This window comes from Dioscorea cayenensis, chromosome 12 (assembly GCF_009730915.1).
Source record: "Dioscorea cayenensis subsp. rotundata cultivar TDr96_F1 chromosome 12, TDr96_F1_v2_PseudoChromosome.rev07_lg8_w22 25.fasta, whole genome shotgun sequence".
NCBI classification, from domain to species: domain Eukaryota; kingdom Viridiplantae; phylum Streptophyta; class Magnoliopsida; order Dioscoreales; family Dioscoreaceae; genus Dioscorea; species Dioscorea cayenensis.
In genome coordinates this window covers 13608350-13627815 of record NC_052482.1, presented here as the reverse complement: position 1 = coordinate 13627815, position 19466 = coordinate 13608350, and the positions used below count along the sequence as shown (strand labels likewise).

At 35.3% G+C, this 19466-nt stretch overlaps 2 protein-coding genes across 2 annotated transcripts; both read left to right on the top strand.

The window, feature by feature from the left end:
* The first annotated feature begins 223 nt into the window (after positions 1 to 223).
* On the top strand, positions 224 to 1305 carry LOC120273179 (L10-interacting MYB domain-containing protein-like). The gene is made up of 2 exons (XM_039279819.1): positions 224 to 607; positions 709 to 1305. Exons 1-2 carry the CDS (start codon positions 224 to 226, stop codon positions 1303 to 1305), a joined length of 981 nt encoding a protein of 326 aa, XP_039135753.1.
* A 1690-nt stretch (positions 1306 to 2995) lies between these two features.
* LOC120273178 (condensin complex subunit 1-like) lies at positions 2996 to 13398 on the top strand. Its single transcript, XM_039279818.1, is given in 18 exon segments — positions 2996 to 3135; positions 3276 to 3600; positions 3676 to 3842; positions 3929 to 5066; positions 5152 to 5343; positions 6194 to 6841; positions 6984 to 7160; positions 7264 to 7331; positions 7408 to 7426; positions 7428 to 7631; positions 7703 to 7802; positions 7884 to 8002; positions 8078 to 8135; positions 9107 to 9258; positions 9392 to 9566; positions 12066 to 12233; positions 12308 to 12401; positions 13078 to 13398. Coding segments are annotated over 18 exon segments (3948 nt in total). The 3' UTR covers positions 13082 to 13398.
* The last annotated feature ends 6068 nt before the right edge of the window (positions 13399 to 19466 follow it).

Here is a 19466-nt window from a genome sequence, read left to right as displayed (position 1 = left end):
TAAAACCATATTAAAATATTATTCTGTAGATTACTGCTGAATTCTTAGCCTTGATAATCAATCCATGTTTTATGTGTGCATTTTTAATTAGGTAACTAGTAGACATGTCTAGGTTCTTTAGCATATATTGACTATTTGTTTTCCCTTATAGGAATCATTTTTATAGTCAAGAATTCTAGTGTGGTGTATAAGGGCACAAATTCATAATCATATCCTCTTAAAAATGACTTCAAAACTAGCACCCAAAAGAGATGCAGGTGGGACAGATGTAAGTGATGGAAATGCAGTTGTATCTGAAACTATTCCAAAAGCTAGATGGGATGACATAAAGACTGAATCGCTACTAAAGATATGTGTTGAGGAGGTTCAACCTGGTAATAGGCCACACACCCACTTCACAAAAGAAGGTTGGAAAAATATCGTGGCAAAGTTTTATTTGAGAACATGGGTGAGTTATAACTACAAGAAATTAAAAAATAAATGGGACATACTGAAGAAAGAATTCTCCATGTGGGTTAAGCTAGTGGAGCACCAGACAGGCCTTGGATGGGACCTTATTAAGAGGACAATTATGGCAAGCGATGATTGGTGGGAAAGAAAGAAACAAGTGAGCTTACAAGAATTATTTATTTATCTGTTTCTTATGTTATTATTAACTTGAAGAAATTATAACAAATTGTCTTTGTTTTATTGCATTGTTTGCAATAGGAAAACCCAGAATATTTGAAATGGCGAAATAAGAGTCCAAAATTCCTAGACATGATGGAGATTTGCTTCAAAGATGTGGTGGCGACAGGGTACATGGCATTGGTCCCATATGCAGACCCATCTACTGACAATGAAGTTTCTAATGACGATGTTCACAATGAGATGAATGAAAGAGAAACCGATGCAGACAACTTTCATGTTGACGGTGCAACTCTTGAACAATGTAATGATACCCCAAGGGCTGAAACTAGCACAGCACAAGATAAGAAGAGACAAAAAACTACACGAAAAGAAAGAAAAAGTGCAACAGACAAATTACAAGAACCATTTGATCGTCTTATCTCTGGGATGGATAATATGTCCCGTTCAACTACTTCAAAAGTTGAAGACGAGGATCCCTACAGTATTGGCAAATGTGTGGATTTGTTGGACATGATGCCGGGGATTGAACGAGGGAGCCAAGAATACTACCTCATGGTCAGGATGTTTGCAAGGAAAACTTATAGAGAGACCTTCGTGCACCTAATGAATAGGGATCCATCACTTGCTAAGGCCTGGTTGAACACATTCAATATGGACAACATCGACCGATTTTAACTTCTACAATAGTGCATCTATCCTTATATATGTTTGCACTTGTTCGTTATGTTGAACGTAATTTGCCTTTGTGTTGAAGGCATTGCTTTGAACTTAGTTCTCATGGTTATTTATAATTAGTTGTATGAAACTTGTTTCTTATGGCTTTGGGTTTGTTGAATATTTGTTAAAAACATTTGTTGTGTTAAACTTGTTCCTTATAACTAAACATATGTGTTGAATATTTGTTAGAAATATTTGTTGTGTTAAACTTGTTTCTTATGCCTTTGGATTTGTTGATATATTTTTTTTTTCTTATGTGTTTGCCTTGTATGTTTATTGTATTTATCATTTCTTATTGTTTACGTAGGTATAACTAGACGATGGAGTTCGTGTCCGATTCAGATACATAATTGAATGAAAGAATATTTGATTCAGAAGATGAAGATAGCAATTTGGACTTGTCACGGGAATTCCTTGGAAGGATATATGCAGGTGCAGCAGTTGCACAATATCAATATATGAAGTTAATGTTAAAAAATGAGGAAAGAACATCTTCCTTGACTGGTCACATGTGGGTCACTGAGATACTGAATGGATCCGCAAATCGGTTCTTCGAGCAATTCCGTATGCAAAAGACTGTATTTAGGTGTTTGGTGATTGAGCTTATTCAAAAGTATGGTCTACAACATACGAGAAATGTCACCGCTGAAGAAGCAATACTAATATTCTTATACACAATTGGACAAGGAGTTACTTGTAGAAATGTTGAAGAGAGGTTTCAACATTCTGGAGAGACAGTGCATTGACAGTTTCATCGAGTGTTGAAAAGTCGTCCCACAAACTTGAAATGATATCATCGGACCAGATGAGACGGGGAATTTCGGAGATGTGGAGGAGCACATCCGGGTGATGATCGATATTGGCCTTACTTCAAAGATTGCATTGGAGCAATAGATGGAACACATGTGGCAATTCATGTCCCCACGACAAACAAATCCCTGCTCATGAATAGAAAAGGGTATACATCAACCAATATTTTAGTCGCATGTGACTTCAATATGCGTTTCACATATGCACTTATTGGTTGGGAGGGATCGGCTCACGACACACGTATTCTTCTTGATGTTTTACGAAATCCATCTATGAAGTTTCCTCAACCACCAGAAGGTTGGTAATTGCCTAAATTAAATTTTAATTTGTACTTCTACTTTCTTATTTTGTAATTATATATTTTGTAGGAAAATATTACCTTGTGGATTCCGAGTATCCTACCATAAAAGGGTTTCTAGGGCCATATAAGAGTGCAAGGTATCACATTCCACAATTTAAGATGTCTCGTGCTTTTAGGTCTCATAATGAAGTATTCAATTATCATCACTCTAGTCTGCAGAGTGTTATTGAAAGAACATTTGGGGTTTGTAAGGTAAGATGGCGGATCCTATAAAATATGACCACTTACACAACGAAGGTACAATTTCAAATTATTATAAACTTTTACTACACTTCATTCAAGCAAGGCCTTATAGGAAGCATGGAGATTGGAGAATGTCTAAAATAATAATAAAGAGCAAAGGTTGAAGCATAGACGCGGAGGATGCAAGACAATATAATTTCCCGCCCAAATCCTCTAATTCAAAATCAAAACATTTCTGTTTTCCTCCTTCCCCAAAATACCCCCTACGTTTCCTCTCCCCCTTCCACAGAAAAAATGGCCCCTTCCTTCACCTTCCCCTCCGATCTCCACTCCTCCGACGACTCCGACTCCGGCGACCACCTCCTCTCCCTCTCCTCCCCCGTCGACCTCTCCCCCCTCCGCCCTTTCGACCTCGAAGAGCTCGTCAAAGGTTCTCTCTCTCTCTCTCTCTCTCTCTCTCTCTCTCTCTCTCCCCATGTCCCTCCCTCTGTCTCTCCCTCTCTTGTTTTCCCCCCTTTCTCTCCTTCCTGATCGATTTCTGTTTGGAGTTTTCCCTTTTTCTTAAAAAGGAGTGGCTTTTTGACCTATCGGAGAAGGAGATCTTCTGCGTGGAAGAGCAGCAAGTGTTTGATCGCGTTTACTCGCTTGTCAAGGGTTTCTCTCACCTCAATTCTTCGTGCAAGTTCAATCTCGCCGAGACTCTCCGGTCCAATCTCAGTGTTCTTCTCCCCAACCTCGATTCGCTCTCCCGGGCGGCCCCTTCGTCCCCATCTGGTTGCTCTGGTGTCGCGGCTCGTGTCTCGTCTCATCGCAATGCGCTCAAGATCTACACCTTCTTTCTTTTATCCATTGCGCTTGGTGAGCAGTCCAGGCATGAACATCCAGTTGGAGGCTCCAAGGTTGGGTTTGTTTTTGTTTAGAGTTTTTGATTTTTTTGAAAGACGAAGAGTTGTAATTTTTTTGTGTGAGCTCAGGCTGCAGTACAATCAAAGAAGAAGAATTACTTGAATTCGTGGAATTGGGAATCATACCGAGGCCGCATTATCAATCTCATTGCAAATTCTCTGGAGATCAACCTTTCGCTGCTCTTTGGTTCCAGTGAAATTGATGAGAACTATCTGTCTTTTTGTTTCAAGGCAAGTTCCTTTTTTTCTCTTTATTGTGCTTATTTGTTTTCTATGGTTTGAAACATTCTTTGGTTTTTTTGTTGGTTGAATTCAGGTGTGTTTTCACTTTATATGAGAACCAGACACTTTTGAAGGATTCGGATAGTAGAGAGAGTCTTGGACGTATCATTGGAGCAATTGCCACCAAGCACCACCAGACTACACAAGCATGTGCGTCAATCCTGCATTTGCTTCACAAGTTTGACTTTGCAGTCACTCACATTGCGGATGCTGTTGCTGCCACTGAGAACAAATATGGCGATGGAAGACTTGCAGTTGCGATTATTAGGGAGATTGGGCGTGCTGATCCAAAGGACTATTCTAGAGATGGTGTTGGTGCCGAGAATGTTGGAAGGTTCCTTGTGGAGCTTGCTGACAGGTCACCAAAGCTCATGTCAATGAATGTTGGTGTTCTTGTTCCACATTTTGGAGGGGAGTCTTACAAGATTAGGAATGCGCTTGTCAGTGTTCTAGGGAAGCTGGTTATGAAGGCTTTTAGAGATATAGAGGGTGATGTGAGCTCGAAATCTTTGCGTTTGAGGGGTAAGCAAGCGATGCTAGAGATATTGATTGAGAGATGCAGGGATGTGTCGGCATATACAAGGAGTCGTGTACTTCAGGTGTGGGCTGAATTGTGTGAGGAACATGCTGTTTCAATAGGTTTATGGAATGAGGTTGCATCTGTGGCTTCAGGGAGATTGGAGGACAAGAGTGCCATGGTGAGGAAATCAGCTTTGAATTTGCTGATTAGCATGCTGCAGCACAATCCTTTCGGACCGCAGCTTCGCATTGCAGCTTTTGAGGCGACATTGGAGAAGTACAAAGAGAAATTGTGCCAGATGGAGCCTTCTGCCGCTTCAGAGGATGGCAATGGTGTTGATTCCGTCCATGGGCAAGCTCCAACGGAAGAGCATGAAGAAAGTGTTAGTGATAGTTGCCTGCCACATGGAGATGAGCAGAGGGAGGAAGAAACTATTGTGCCTGATATTGGAAATCTGGAACAGATCAGAGCCTTGGTTGCTTCCCTCGAGGCAGGTTTACGGTTTGCAAAATGCATCACTTCTACAATGGTTACTCTAGTTCAGCTATTAGCTTCATCTTCTGTAACTGATGTAGAGTACACTATTCTTTTGCTCATGAGGTGCAAACAATTTCAAATTGATGGTTCCGAAGCCTGCCTTCGCAAAATGTTGCCTTTGGTAAGGCTTCAACAAGTCAAATATTTCTAGATCTTTATTTTATGGTTTCTTATATTGAAGTTTTTCTTCTGCTGGACCTTGCTAGGTGTTTTCCCAAGACAAATCCATCTATGAAGCTGTAGAAAATGCATTCATCACCATATACATAAGAAAAGATCCCGAGGAAACTGCTAAAAACTTGTTGAGCCTTGCTTTAGATTCTAGCATTGGAGATCTTGCAGCTTTAGAGTGTTTGGTTAGCTCTTTGGTTTCTAAAGGTGAAATTTCAACAAGCATGGTATGTGCTTTTATCTGCAATCCTGCATTGATTAAGACTTTATTGCCATTTTTTTCTATGTTTCGTTAATCAAGTACGTGTTAATCCATAGATTATTGGTTAAGTTGTGACGTTATACATGTCAATCCATGGGTGTTACTGTTAAAAGTATTTCACAATATTTACTTCCTGTGGAATTTGGTGTTTCTTGATGAAACTGATAATTAGGCCTTCCATTGCTTCTATCGAACTAGTTGGCATAGTAGTATTCAATTCAAGGTTGGTTGGTTAGATTGTGATGTTATACATTTTGATCCATGGATGTTGATGTTAAAAGTATTGCAAAATATATAGCTTTTTGTGACGGAGTTTGGTGTTTCTTGATGAAAGAGAAAATCAGGTCTTGCATTGCTTTGCTTGTCATGCTTGATAATATAGTTCCCAAAATGGTTGAATGTCTTCTGAAATTTAAGGCAGCTATTCTATGTTCTTCGGGCATGTTACATTGTTCCAACAAAGGATAGCTTTTTGGGATTATTTTCTTCCATCAGCAACCGTGTACGGTTGATATAATTGTTCATCCCTCTATAGGCTTTAGCATCTTAAGAAGTAATAGTTCATTATTTGATAGGTTTGCAAAAGAGGTCCTTCCTTGAAATCTATACTTCATATCATCATGCTCATTTTACATATTAAAGAAGTCAGATTATGAATTTCTTTTATATTATGTGTCTTCTCCTATCATTTAGAGAGGCGCATGTTTATGGATTGTACATTTCACTTGAATTAATTTGAATTTTTGATGATAAACATTCTACATCGACATAGGCATTTGTAATTATTTTAAAGAAGTGAATCTTTTATTTTGCAGATGTCTGCCTTATGGAACTTTTTCAGTTTTAATTCCAATGGAGTGATAGCAGCCCAAAGCCGTGGAGCTTTATCTATTCTTTGTATGGCATTAAAATCAACTCCAGGCATTCTAGGATCTCACCTGCAGGATATTGTTGATATTGGCTTTGGACGTTGGGCTAAGGAAGAACCCTTGCTTGCAAGGACTGCATGTGTTGCACTGGACAGATTGTCAGATGAGGATAAACAAAAGCTAAGATGTGGTGGTATCAAAATTTTTAGTATGCTGCAAAGCTTACTAACAGGTTCCTGGCTTCCAGAAAATGTATGGTATGCTGCTGCAGATAAAGCCATAAAAGCCATTTATTCGATACATCCAACTCCTGAAATATTTGCTGCTGAAGTGGTGAAAAAGTCAATCAGTTCTATATTTAGCTCCAGTGGAAATGATGAAATGCCTACTGATGCAGACAGTGAGGACGTCAATGTTTCCACAGTGTCAGTAGCGAAGCTTGGCAGGTGCCTTTTCATCATAAGCCATGTAGCATTTAATCAATTGGTTTACATTGAATCCTGCATTCACAAGCTTCAGAAGCAGAAAGCAAAGAAAGAAAAATCTAAGCTTGAATCTGAAGCAGCTGCCGGACTTTCCACTGAAGCATCTGAGGTGGGATTCTTCTTCAGTATTATGATTGGTGATAATCATTCTTTCATTTTTCATTTTTGTTTTCTAGGCAAATATGAAATTCTCACTTACGAAGTGTAAAGACTTCTGTTTGGGCAAAATTTTGACTTAAGCTTGCTTGCAGAAGCAAAATATAAATGCTGAGTTGGGTCTTGGTGCATCTGAAGATGCGGCAATTGATGCACTTTCTGAAAGAGCAGAGAAAGAAATTGTATCGGGTGGCTCCAATGAGAAGAACCTTATTGGGCATTGTGCAACTTTTCTCTCAAAACTTTGTAGAAATTTTAATTTGTTACAAAAGGTGAATGGCTTTCGTGATTCTCTACTGGATTTAAGAAGGAAGCATTTAACTTTATAGGATTTTCTAGTTTTATTCTTCTAATTTTCCAGGTCTTGTTTTACAGTTTCCAGATCTGCAGGCTTCAGCAATGCTTGCTTTGTGTAGATTAATGATTATTGATGCAGATTTCTGGTAAGTCATGAAAATGTCTGGTCGTTTGCAATTTTAGGCTTCTGTTCTTGGGATTCATGCATATCGCAAATTTCAGTGAAGCGAATCTGCAGCTTTTTATTCACTGTTGTTGAGAATGCACCATCAGAAACTGTCCGTTCAAACTGTACACTTGCTCTTGGGGACTTGGCTGTTCGATTTCCTAACCTTTTAGAACCTTGGACTGAGAACATTTATGCTAGACTGAGGGATCCTTCGGTCTCTGTGAGAAAAAATGCTGTCCTGGTGCTTTCTCACCTCATACTAAATGACATGATGAAGGTCTGGGTTAAATTCTCAATAGTTCTCATCTACTATTGATTAGCTAACTACAATAGTTAATACTCCAACAGGTGAAAGGATACATAAATGAGATGGCCATGCGGATAGAAGATGAGGAGGGAAGGATATCAAATCTTGCCAGACTTTTTTTTCATGAATTGTCAAAGAAAGGTAAACTCTGAGAAGTTTGAATTAGTTTTCACTGATAACCATGTGTTTTATCTGATGTTCATTTACTCTCTATCCTTGCAGGAAGTAACCCAATTTATAATTTACTACCAGATATATTGGGAAGATTGTCTGACCAAAAAAATATGAAGAAAGATTCCTTCCGCAACATCATGCAGTTTCTAATTAATTCCATCAAGAAGGTGTAGATTGCTGATGTTTCTTTTGCAGCTTGTTTTCTTGATGTGTACTTCATTTAACTCCTTTAAGCTCTCTAGGATAAACAAATGGAAGCCCTGGTTGAGAAGCTTTGCAATAGGTTCAGTGGTGTCTCTGGTATGGCGCATTCTTGTAAACTCTAGGCTATATCAAGATATCTTTGCTCAATGGATGATTGATGCTGTGTAGATTTTACTGCTTACATATTTGGATCAACAAACCCATGGTCTAATTAGTTGATAGGCAGACATTAAAACAAGTAGGCTAGTATTATTTGTTTTTGTTAATACAGGGACCCATCACCCTAACTTCTCCATAACTCGAGTTAGAGGGAAGGATTGGCTTAGGATATATAAGACTAGGGAGATTGGCTCTCACAGGCGATGTGTGACTATGGACCATGTTAACCACTGCGTCCTAACAGTTTTCACCTATAGGGCCTGCTAGTTTACTATATATGAGTATTAGATAACTTCTGGCAATTCCTTTAATCTGTTTTAAATAGGTGTAATCCTTGACTTCTACTATGGTTTCTAATTGGTGTATGAACATTTATAGTTCATGGTAGTTACCATCTTTTCCTTCAATCTGTAGCTATTTTAGATATTAAGAAGCTCATGCAACTCCTTCACCAACCTGCTAGGCTTGTATTTTTTAGAGTCGTATGAATGTAATTTTCTACATTTTGTGAAACACACTCTTGAGTAAGTTCTATTCAGTTTCTATTCTTCGGCTTCTGGTCTACCATTGAAAGAATTTCCAGATTCACAACTATGCATAATAATGAAGCTTTCATTTATCCTATTCTTAAGAAATCAAATTCTTACTAGTGCTTAACTGGTGAGCCACCTTCAGACTTTCTCGGCAACTTCAGTCTATTTGGAATTCTCTAATGCAAAAGCTTATACCCGTTAACTGTTTTTTTTTTTAATTATATTTGATTAAATATGGTATACATACTCCTTATTACAGGAAAATGATGAATATGTGTAGGTCACCTAATCGTGTAGTTATTTGTATGATCTGTTGTAGTTTTCTTATATTTTGGATTTGTTTTGGTGGTGCCTCAGACCTTGTTTTGACTGCAGATAAAACACAGTGGGAGTGCATTGCTTACTGTCTTTCTCAACTAACATATACTGAAAAGGGAATGAAAAAGCTTATGGAGTCTTTTAAAACTTATGAACATGTTCTCTTGGAAGATTCTGTGGTGGATCATTTCAAGAACATAATTAGTAAGGTGATTAACTACTATTTCTCAGTCTATATTCATAAATTGGTTTGTTGGTCAGCACACTATAGCTTTCTTTTCTCTATTTTATATTGACTTTGTGACACGTGGCTCTTCCTCCCATTACATCTGGCTATATCAGAGCAAGAAGTTTGCAAAACCAGAGCTTAAATCTTGCATTGACGAATTTGAGGAGAAGCTCAACAAGAGTCACATGGAGAGGAAGGAGCAAGAAGAAGTTGCCAACAATGCATACAAACATCAGCAGAAAATAGAAATTCTTGAACATAAAGATATAAATGAAAGAAGTATCGAAGGTAATCGGTTTTGACTACTTCACTCTTTGCTCCTGTTACATGTGCAACTAATAGTGCCACATCAATTAAATTAGTAAATATAGATATCAATTTACAGGTCTAGACCTCTAATCCTACTAGCTCATACATTTTTGTTCAAGAGAGTTTTCCTTTAATAGAGCTGTTAAATGTAGCAAAGTAATGAATATGCCCTTATATTTTGAGATACTTTGCATTTAATCGATTGCTCATCTAACCTATAGAAGAGACTTTTACTTAATTCATAGAAATATTAAATCTAAAATGTTTGTTAATGATGGATGAATTGATTCGATGGAGATCTAACATTTAATAGACGAATCTGTGTTTGTGGTTTAATAACTTCAGGTATTTAACCGTAGATTTAAAAGCTTTAAGAACTGAAGTTTCTAATTGATAAGCCCCTCTGCGTTTCTGTAAGTTATACTTGTGATAGGTTATTTATTTGATCAATAAACTTAACCATGTATTATGGAAACCATGAAATGGAACTTATTTGTTCATTACATGATTATATCCACAATGCTGTGCCTTTTCTTGCCACAACTCCCTTATTGCTTCCTATTTTTTTGTGCTTTTAGTTGCTAGTTGACTGTATGCTATAAAAGACCTTGTTTTTACTCACCTATTTCCTTACATATTCAACTGTAAAAATTACTATGTTGGAATACTTTTGGTCTTTAAAAAAATTAAAACTTGTATGTACCAAGGTTGTAAACATATGCAATACATACATCCTTTTGTCAAGTTAGTGGCCTACAAACAACACTGACTTTTTAATAGATTTCTAGATAGTTTCCTATTTGAGTACATTGAGCGCTCATTTAAATAATTAAGAATGATAGTTGGTGATTGAGACATTGTCATTTTGCTTGATGACAACTTCACTGGTAACAAAAAAAATTTGTCCAAGTATTTAATGTGGCATTGGAAATCTTAGGCACCAAAGTTTCCTTAAATTTCATTGGTTCTTGTGTAACTTGTGCTCTGTTATTTTTATATATCATAGATGTGCATAATAGAAGTTATCTATAGTTAGGCACATACTGATAAGTATTAATTATTTTGGTAATAAATTTATATATATATATATGTACTCTCTATTTTATGCCCCTTATACAAAATAAAATACAGTGCACTTTTTATGCGAACAGTTTGTTCTTTCATAATAATCATCTCACCCTACTTTTTAAAGCATGACCAAAACATGAGTATTCCTTCTTATTCATTCTTTATCCAGACATAGCCCAATGCTTTAGAATGTAATTGCGTGAACTATATTCATGAAGGTAGTAAATTGACTTCGGTGCATGCCCTATTTGTTATCAAAATTATTGCTTAGTAATACTTTCAAGAATATGTTGTATTCATATAGAGCCAAACATGTGCTTATTCAATTCATTTGAGACTCGTGCATCTAAGCACTTGAATTGTAATCAATGGAGAGGCGATGAGATCTTGTCCTTGGGTATGCTTTCAAGAATATGTAGTCATATAAAGCCAAACACCAGCTTTTTAAGTTCATTTCTGGCACTCATACGACCATAAGCAGTTGAATATACAACTCATTGGGAATCAATGGGTTATTATTCTTGGGTCTGGTTTTAGAAGAATATTTATCAACATAAAGCCAATCACTTACTTATCCGGTCCATTTCAGGCCTCTTATGACTACAAGCAGTTGACTATGCAATTAATCCCAGGTCAATAGGATATATTTTGTTGTTATTTTGGATTAACCATCAAGTGTTTGGTTTTTATTTCTATCTCATAGTTTTTAGCTAATTATTTAAGATTTGGCCATTCTAGGCTATTAGTTTAATGCTATATTGTTTTGAACTGTTTTTATATGAGTATTTAGAAATTGGAGTCAATCTTTTTAAGGGAAGGTTTCATTTATCATAATAATTAGAATGTGAATTGTATCAGGCTATCAGAACTCAATTTGCCCCAATATCTCCTCCTATAGAATCTATTCTTATTTTACGTTCCATGATTAAATTTAAAAGATAATCTTTTCTTTTTAGCAACATGTGGGCATATATACAGTCTTCTTACCACAAGCTTCAAGCAGCCCCTAAGTATGTTGTCATATTCTATATTTTGGCAAAGCCAAAAAATATGCTTCATATAATATCATTATGGACAGTGCCCTCCTATATGCATCAATGGGGATGAACTGGTACTGGAAAAATGGCCTAATTTGTTTGATGAAAGGTTTGGTAAAATTCAAAGCAACAGTGCTCCAGCACCTCATCTGGCAAATCACACGAGGCAGAACTGCAAATGCCATTCCAAACAGATAAATTATGCAGTTATCATGAAAGATTGTACTAGTTAGTGACAGTGTAATAATTTATCTCTCAGATATCATTTATGCATGCCTGATAGAACTCTACAATGCCCTGTTTTATGTTTGGTTTCACTGCCATTCCTTCTGAATATCTGAATTACATATTATTGACTTCCAATTTCTGGCAGATGGAACTGGTGAGGTAATAAATACTGCTGAAGAAGCTACTGGTAATACAACCGAGGCCATCCAACTAGATGCAAATGGCATGAACTCTGAGGAAAGTTGCGGTTGTAGCATACTTACAGAATGTGATGATGGAGATACAGAATTTCAATCTCCAAAAGCTTCTCATGGTGGTGATTCAGATTTCATAATATTATGAATGCCACAGAATGTCATATATATTTAATCTTATGAATGATCGTAGGTATCTCAAAAGTTAAACCAAAAAGAAAGAAAGGCATGATCAAGGGTGAAACAGGGCGTCGTTCCACGAGAAGCTCAAGTCAGTCCGGCAGAAGGTTTATTTTGTACTTTTTTTTTTCAACTTTCTGCTGATCCTTCATGAAAAAGTAGCCGTAAGAAAATTTAGAGTTGCTTGGATTGAAGTATTGAACTATTGAAAAAGAAAATCATAAACTTCTATGGTTAAAGCTTGAATTAACACAAGAATTAGTTTTTCTTTTCCAGTCCTTAAACAATCATAAGATGAAGTTCTAAAGCTTTTTCCAGATCAAACTATGTATGAGAGTGGAATTCAACTCACATTTACTTGAAAATTCTGATAGGCTAAGTGAAATAAATAATTCTTTAATTCAGATTGTGCTTCAACTTGCTCTTTTGTATATATTTTAATTAGAATATAGTTATTTGTAATGCATTAATAGTATTGTGGGAGAAAGTTATTTGGTATGTCTGGAGACCATGAGAGCAACATATTATACTTCTATAGTTATTATTCTCAATGGAGTGATACATCTTAATCAGCATTAGTGACATTTTAAAAATATCATAAGTATTTCACACTATTCCTACTTGTCCAAATATTTGTAATTAGCATGGTTAAACAAATTTTCATTTCACTCTGTGTGAATATTATGTTCTTAATTATTTATAATCCTTGTAAAAGACAACTGTTTTTGCAAACATTTTATTGTGATGACCTTATATTCAAAAGTTTAAATGGTTTGCCTGCAGATAGCACAGGAGCATAACACTGTAAAAGGCATCTTTGCACGTTTTGCAAGAATGGGCTGATTAGTTTTGTTGGCAGTTTGGGCTTGCCCTTCTAGTTTTATATTCCTCCTATAATTTGGTCAAAACAAGCTTGTTTTGGCACAAAAACAATCTGCAATTTAGACGTGCTTTACATGTTATATTATGTCAAACCAAAAAATGGTGGTTAGAACTTTTCTCTAGTCATGTGTCATGTTAGAGCCTTGGGATTGATACTAAAAGCTTGTCTATTGTAAATTGTTGTCTTCTCTGTTGTTAAGGGTGTTTGTGGATGTAATGGAAATGCAACTAGAATTTCATTTTATGAAATCAGTAGTTGTTATGATTTTGCCTTTTTCTTTCTTTATTTGTTTATTTGTTCTTTAAAATTTTAATTCTATCCTGCTGTGATTCACTGATTCCTCATACACTCTTACAAACAGAATAGTTGATGTTTATTAGGAGAGTTTGTCTTTTTCTTTTTTGTCTTGATAATACTGATATTGTTTCTCTCTCTCTCTCTCTCTCTCTCTCTCTCTTATTTTTATTTTTAACTTATAGATAGATTCTTATATTATTTTATATTTTATGCAAAGTGGTTATTATTTGTAAGAATAAGTAATTGTATTTTTGGTTTCAGACATTCATCAACGCTATTAGTGTTCAATTATCTAACGTGAACTAAAAGACATAGCAAGGTTATTTTGTAAAATATGAAAGTTTAAGAATAATATAAGGCTCATGTGATTATGTTTTTATTTTTATGTTTTCAAAATAGTTTTATAAAATTAATTTTTAAAATAAGTTTTTGTCACGCCCTAAACCCAACTCGCCTCGCCGGACACGGTGCGCAAACAAATGGCCGTAGGCCCACAGGGCATGAACCCAGTAGACCTGCAAGGCCTCAGAATCTGATTCAGGACATGCAAAACTATAGTGAACCAAAGTTACAGGATTACAGACTCCATAGAGCACACAAAACGGGGGTGCAAGAAGTCTAAAATACAAAATACAGGGACCCAGGGACAGACAATGACAAGAATTCAAATTTTACAACAGAACAAGACAACATCTACAGATTGTCTTTCAAGTTCCACACTGATCTACTACTCTTGATCTGAAAAGAATTTTAAACAAATACATGAGCTCACTAGCCTAGTAAGTAATCCAGAAATTGTAAAAACAACTGGTTTTATAAATCTCAATTTCAAATACCGAGAGCAATTAAGCTTTCAAACTTAGACTAAATAGAGCTAAACAAATATAAGATAAGTAGTTCATCAGGGGTATAGTTCTCAAATAATATTGTTAACCAAAATATTGTAGGCAAAAGAATTATCAAATTTCAAAGCTGTAAATCGGAAATATAGTAAATCGTCAAATAAGAGCATAAGCCTCCAAAGCATAGTTAGACTAAACAAGAAATTACAAAGGTATGTTTCAAGTATATCGTATTTTCATATTAATACAAGTCTCTGAAGTCATAATTTAAACAAAATACAGAGTAAATATTCTAATAAAAGAATATTTCCAAATATGTCATTCACCAAAATTCAAAACCCAGAAACACGATCTCAGAAATATATGAACTTTAAGGCAGGACAAGAAGTGTTTGAGATACACCTAGAAATCAATAACACATAAATAGTGTAATTGTAGAAAATCAAAATCAAAATCAAAAGCGAAAGCAGAGTATAATAGATTTCAATATATGTCTCCAAATTCATTATGGATGCCAGAGGTCATTTATTTACCCTCGGTGACCTGAGCCAGAATAACAGAGGTCATTTATTTACCTTCGGTGACCCGAGACTGAATATCAGGTGCCCGTTAATTATTTCTGTTATGCCCGACCCGCGGGCCCCCAGGACACGACAACCGCTGCGATGATCCCAAGGAGGGATACTCCGCCACTCAACCCTCGAGTCACCGCAAGGCTGACTGAACACCGGGAATCAACAACCTCAAATAACAAGTACAAAATAGAGGAAATCAAAGGTACACAAGGGAAGAATCAACCACAAGACCTGATAACAGAGTTCGAGTACTGCACTGATCACAAGTACAACGGAGTTTCCAAGAAGTTAGACAAACATACAAACCATGCTTTTAGAGTTTCAAACACACTAATGGATCCATGCTCGACTACAACATATACATGCTCAAGGATAACATATATGAAAGTGGTATTGAATGAAACATATAGTGGATGCCCAGCACACCGCTTTAATCCCGCACTACTGCTTGCAAAAGCCTGGGGAGAGAAAAGATGGGTGAGCAACTAAAGTTATTTAGTGAGTGGGTTAGCACAATACTACAAAAATATACCAAAATACATGATATAACTCACCAAAATAATGCTTTACTAATAATACCAATAGTTTAGAATATAGATACACATAATAGAAATAATCGATACAATATAACAACAAATAGTGTCAAACAAGCCTTTCTACCCCAATTAGGATTTTACAACAACAAATCCACGAAAGACCAAATATAAGGGATGTACAACAAAACAAGTTATAAACATCAAACCAAACTTTTATAATAATGAAAATGGATCATAACGGTTCCACTTGTATATATATATATATAGAACAACTATATAACATGAGTTTCAAAATCCATAAAACAGATACTCACCATCAAAACCACAAATTTAATATGACATTACAAAAGGAATGCAACATGGTTTAGAAACCTTTCTAAACCTTCGCCGTGGCTGCGGCTAGTTTTAGAGTTGTTAAGGAACTCATGTCCTTAACGTTGACCCATCGGTTCACCTTGTGATGACCCCGGCTTCCCGATGAACATCCAGTCAGGGCTCTACACTCCCACCTAAACAGGACCAATAAGTATGCCGGTCTTCCACGCCACCTCAACAGGCTGGCCATGAAAACCGCTTACTGCAGTAGGATGTCACCAGCCAAGTAATGCAAACATGCATCTCGCAACGAGGAGTCCACAACCAGAACAAAAATCAATATCCAAAATATCTGTATTTCCCCACAAAAATGATAAACACAAACATATCCAAAGATTTTAACATAAATCAATGCAAAACTTACGAATCAAGTAAAAACCCGAAAATCATTTCCTTTGAACAATAATGCTTTTCAAGTATGAAACATCACTAAATAAACTCATTTTAAGTCAATCAAAACCTCGATTTAAGCATAGACGAAAATAAAACTTTACTTCGCAATATAGAATAATTATAGGTATTCTCCTAGTAGAATTATGCATAACTAATTCCACTCACAACTTTGATGATATCACTTCCCAAATCACTAATCCTCTACTCGTTCCTTGCCTCAAGCCAATGCTTCACTCCTTGCCAAAGGACAACAAAACACAACAAATATTAATATAAAAGCCAAACAAGAAATCCAAGTTTGACTTCTATCAAACAACCCTAAATCGATCCTAGGGTTGACTCAAAACTTGATTTTTAGGTTACCAATGAATTCCTAATGTCCCGAGCTTCAATTTGGACCAAAGAAATACAAGAAAAGAACAAAAGTTTTCTGTGCTACAATTTTCTCATTGATTTACACCACCAAATTACGAAATTTCTTGACAACATACACACAAACGAATCACAAGATCGAGGGCTTCGATTTAACCCTAAAAATAACTCAAACCAAGGTTTATTATCAGGGTTTCAAAGATTTCAAAAGCAAGGAAAATACGAAGAAAATACAAAGAAAAACCTTGGATCGAAGCCTTACCAAGCTCAAGAGAATGGGAGGAGGAGAGTAGGAGCGTTGATTAGCCAAAAAAGCTTGTCGACAATTTTTTTTTTCAAAGAAAGGTGTTCGGCCGAATGAAGAAGAAGGAATGAAAACAAAGAAGAAGAGAAGGAAATGAGAAACAGAGAAGGCCACATTGCTTCTCTTATCCTCATTCAATTTTTTTTTTTAAACAAAAGGAGAAATGACCAAAATGCCCTTAATAATAGAAAATAGCAAGAAAAAAAAGTCCAAAAGACCATTTTCCCCTAGTTTTTCGGCTGGTTTTCACACACAATCTACAATGCAATCATACAAGGATGCCACTAGTGCAAAATAACTATTTTACCCCTAATGCATGCACAAGAATCTAAAAAAAAGCATGAGGTCGAAAAATCAGAACAGTGTACCACAATTTCACCGAACGGACATGGTGCAAAACCGCAGTCCCATTTTTCTAGAATTTTTTGTCGACAAAGTTAGGGTTTAACCCCCCCACAAATTGGTAGGGTTGCATATCACTCATTTTGCATATCACTCATTTTGAGACAAAAACATTAAGATACAAAATACTTACAAGGATATGAATTCAGAATTTCTCTAGTTCATAAATATCCAAAAATACTGATAAAATCCAAGATCCACTTTGTGGAAGATAAATAAATAACTAGAAATGAAATATAAAGATTTAAGCAACCAAATATTAAAACTTATTCAAAATACCAATTCCTTCAAAACTAAAGTAAAATAATGATAAGTAAATAAATAAATAATAATGGAAAAACTACATCAATTCAAATGATAACAAAATCACCAACCCACGCTTGCAAACAAACGGATTTTATAAATGTTGAAGTAATCATTTGAATGTAATCACACACTTAGTATAAATAATAAATTGATAACCAAGTTAAAATAAATAAAAATCATTTAATTATCATTACACCAAGGTAGATTTACTAAGTCAAAAAATAAATAAAAATAATTAATTTAAGAAAATACCTCACAATACATATTCCAGATAAATAATTTCAATATTAACAAAAATAACAGATATTCAAAATAAAATAACAAAATACTAAATAATTATTTTACTGAATAAAATAATTTCTCAAATACTAAAAATACGGAGTTATCGGTGGATTACTTACATGGTATTGGCCTAAGTGCAAAATGAGATCCAAGACCACTCCCTAAAATCATCCTAAAACCCAATGATTTTCCAAAGTTAAAACAAAATCACTCTAATTGCAAGTTTAAGCACTAACCAAGTATTACTTTTAACATTCTCTAGAGAGCAACCAAAATAAAATATAAATAAACTAAATAAAATAAATGGCTTGCATGTATTCCAGGAGGAACTCACGCATGAACTTAAATACATCTCAAAGGCTTAACCAATTAACATGATTAAAATTAAAGTGAACCAATGCTTAACCTCCACTCATTTGACATTTGCCTTGAACTAATACTTTAACTTGATGAGAAATCTCCACCATCCAATCTAAACACATTCCACTACAATGCTTCCCTCATTCTCTTAAACTATCACTACTAATAATCACAAGAAATATACATTGCTTTTAGCTTTGCAATATCATTCCACCAACTTAACAAATGCTGTACAACTAGACCTATAGAAATATGGGTATATATATAACTACTTATACATATCAAACATATCAAAATAAAAATTCAAATGATGGATGAGGGATGCAGTCAACTTAGATTTTCCTATACTATAAACGCTAATGTGCACAAGCTGAAACCTAAATAAGCTTGGAAGAATACATGCATAACCATAGATCATGAAACTTTCACACTAATCCTTCTATGGAGCTATACACACTCATGAAGTTCTCAACATCTCATGGCAAACTAAACAAAGATAGAAGTCCAACAACCATGAGAAAATCCATGCACTAAAGACATACAGCATGGTTAGGGACTTACTTCGATGGTCAGAAAAGAGAGAGGTGAAAGGAGAAACCATATGAATTCCAAGCTCCAAAACCTCCTAGAGCTAGCAACCACCCCCACCAATAATAGAAAGAAGAAGAAGCAATGGAGAAGAAGAAAACAACGAAGTTAAAAGGCTCGGTTATCAAAGGCATAGATGTGTTGGAAACCCAGAAATTCCTCCAGGAATTCCTTGTTACAACTAGGTTTTGACAGCAACTTGACAGGAAGAAGAGGGATTAAGGGACATAATCAAATGCTTTTAAGTATTCCAATCAAGCTTAGTGCTGGGTGGGGTCCACAGTTTTTGATTAAAAAAATAAAAACTTGTTTGAGTGAGTGTTTTCAAGATAGAATTTAAAAAAAACTCATTTGGAATTTTTTTTAAATATATTTTAAAAAAACAAAAACTTGTTTGATTAAGCTATTTTATGTAATTTATATTGATCTCTATTTGTATAATAATTTAATAATCATAGGACTTAAATGATCTAATGTAATAATATATTTTTGTAAAAAATGAATATAAATATAACTCAAGATGATATTATAATGCAAATATTTAATGTCAATAACATTTATATAAATAGTACAATTATAAGTTAAATGTTTAGAATTATTATAATGTAGCCTCATCCAATTGTAATATATCCCCCAATTGTAATATATCATATTTTT

Coding starts and splice junctions, on each gene's coding strand:
- LOC120273179 (XM_039279819.1), top strand. CDS start 224: ATGACTTCAAAACTAGCACCCAAAAGAGATGCAGGTGGGACAGATGTA. Junction 608..708: donor GGTGGGAAAGAAAGAAACAA/GTGAGCTTACAA, acceptor TGTTTGCAATAG/GAAAACCCAGAATATTTGAA.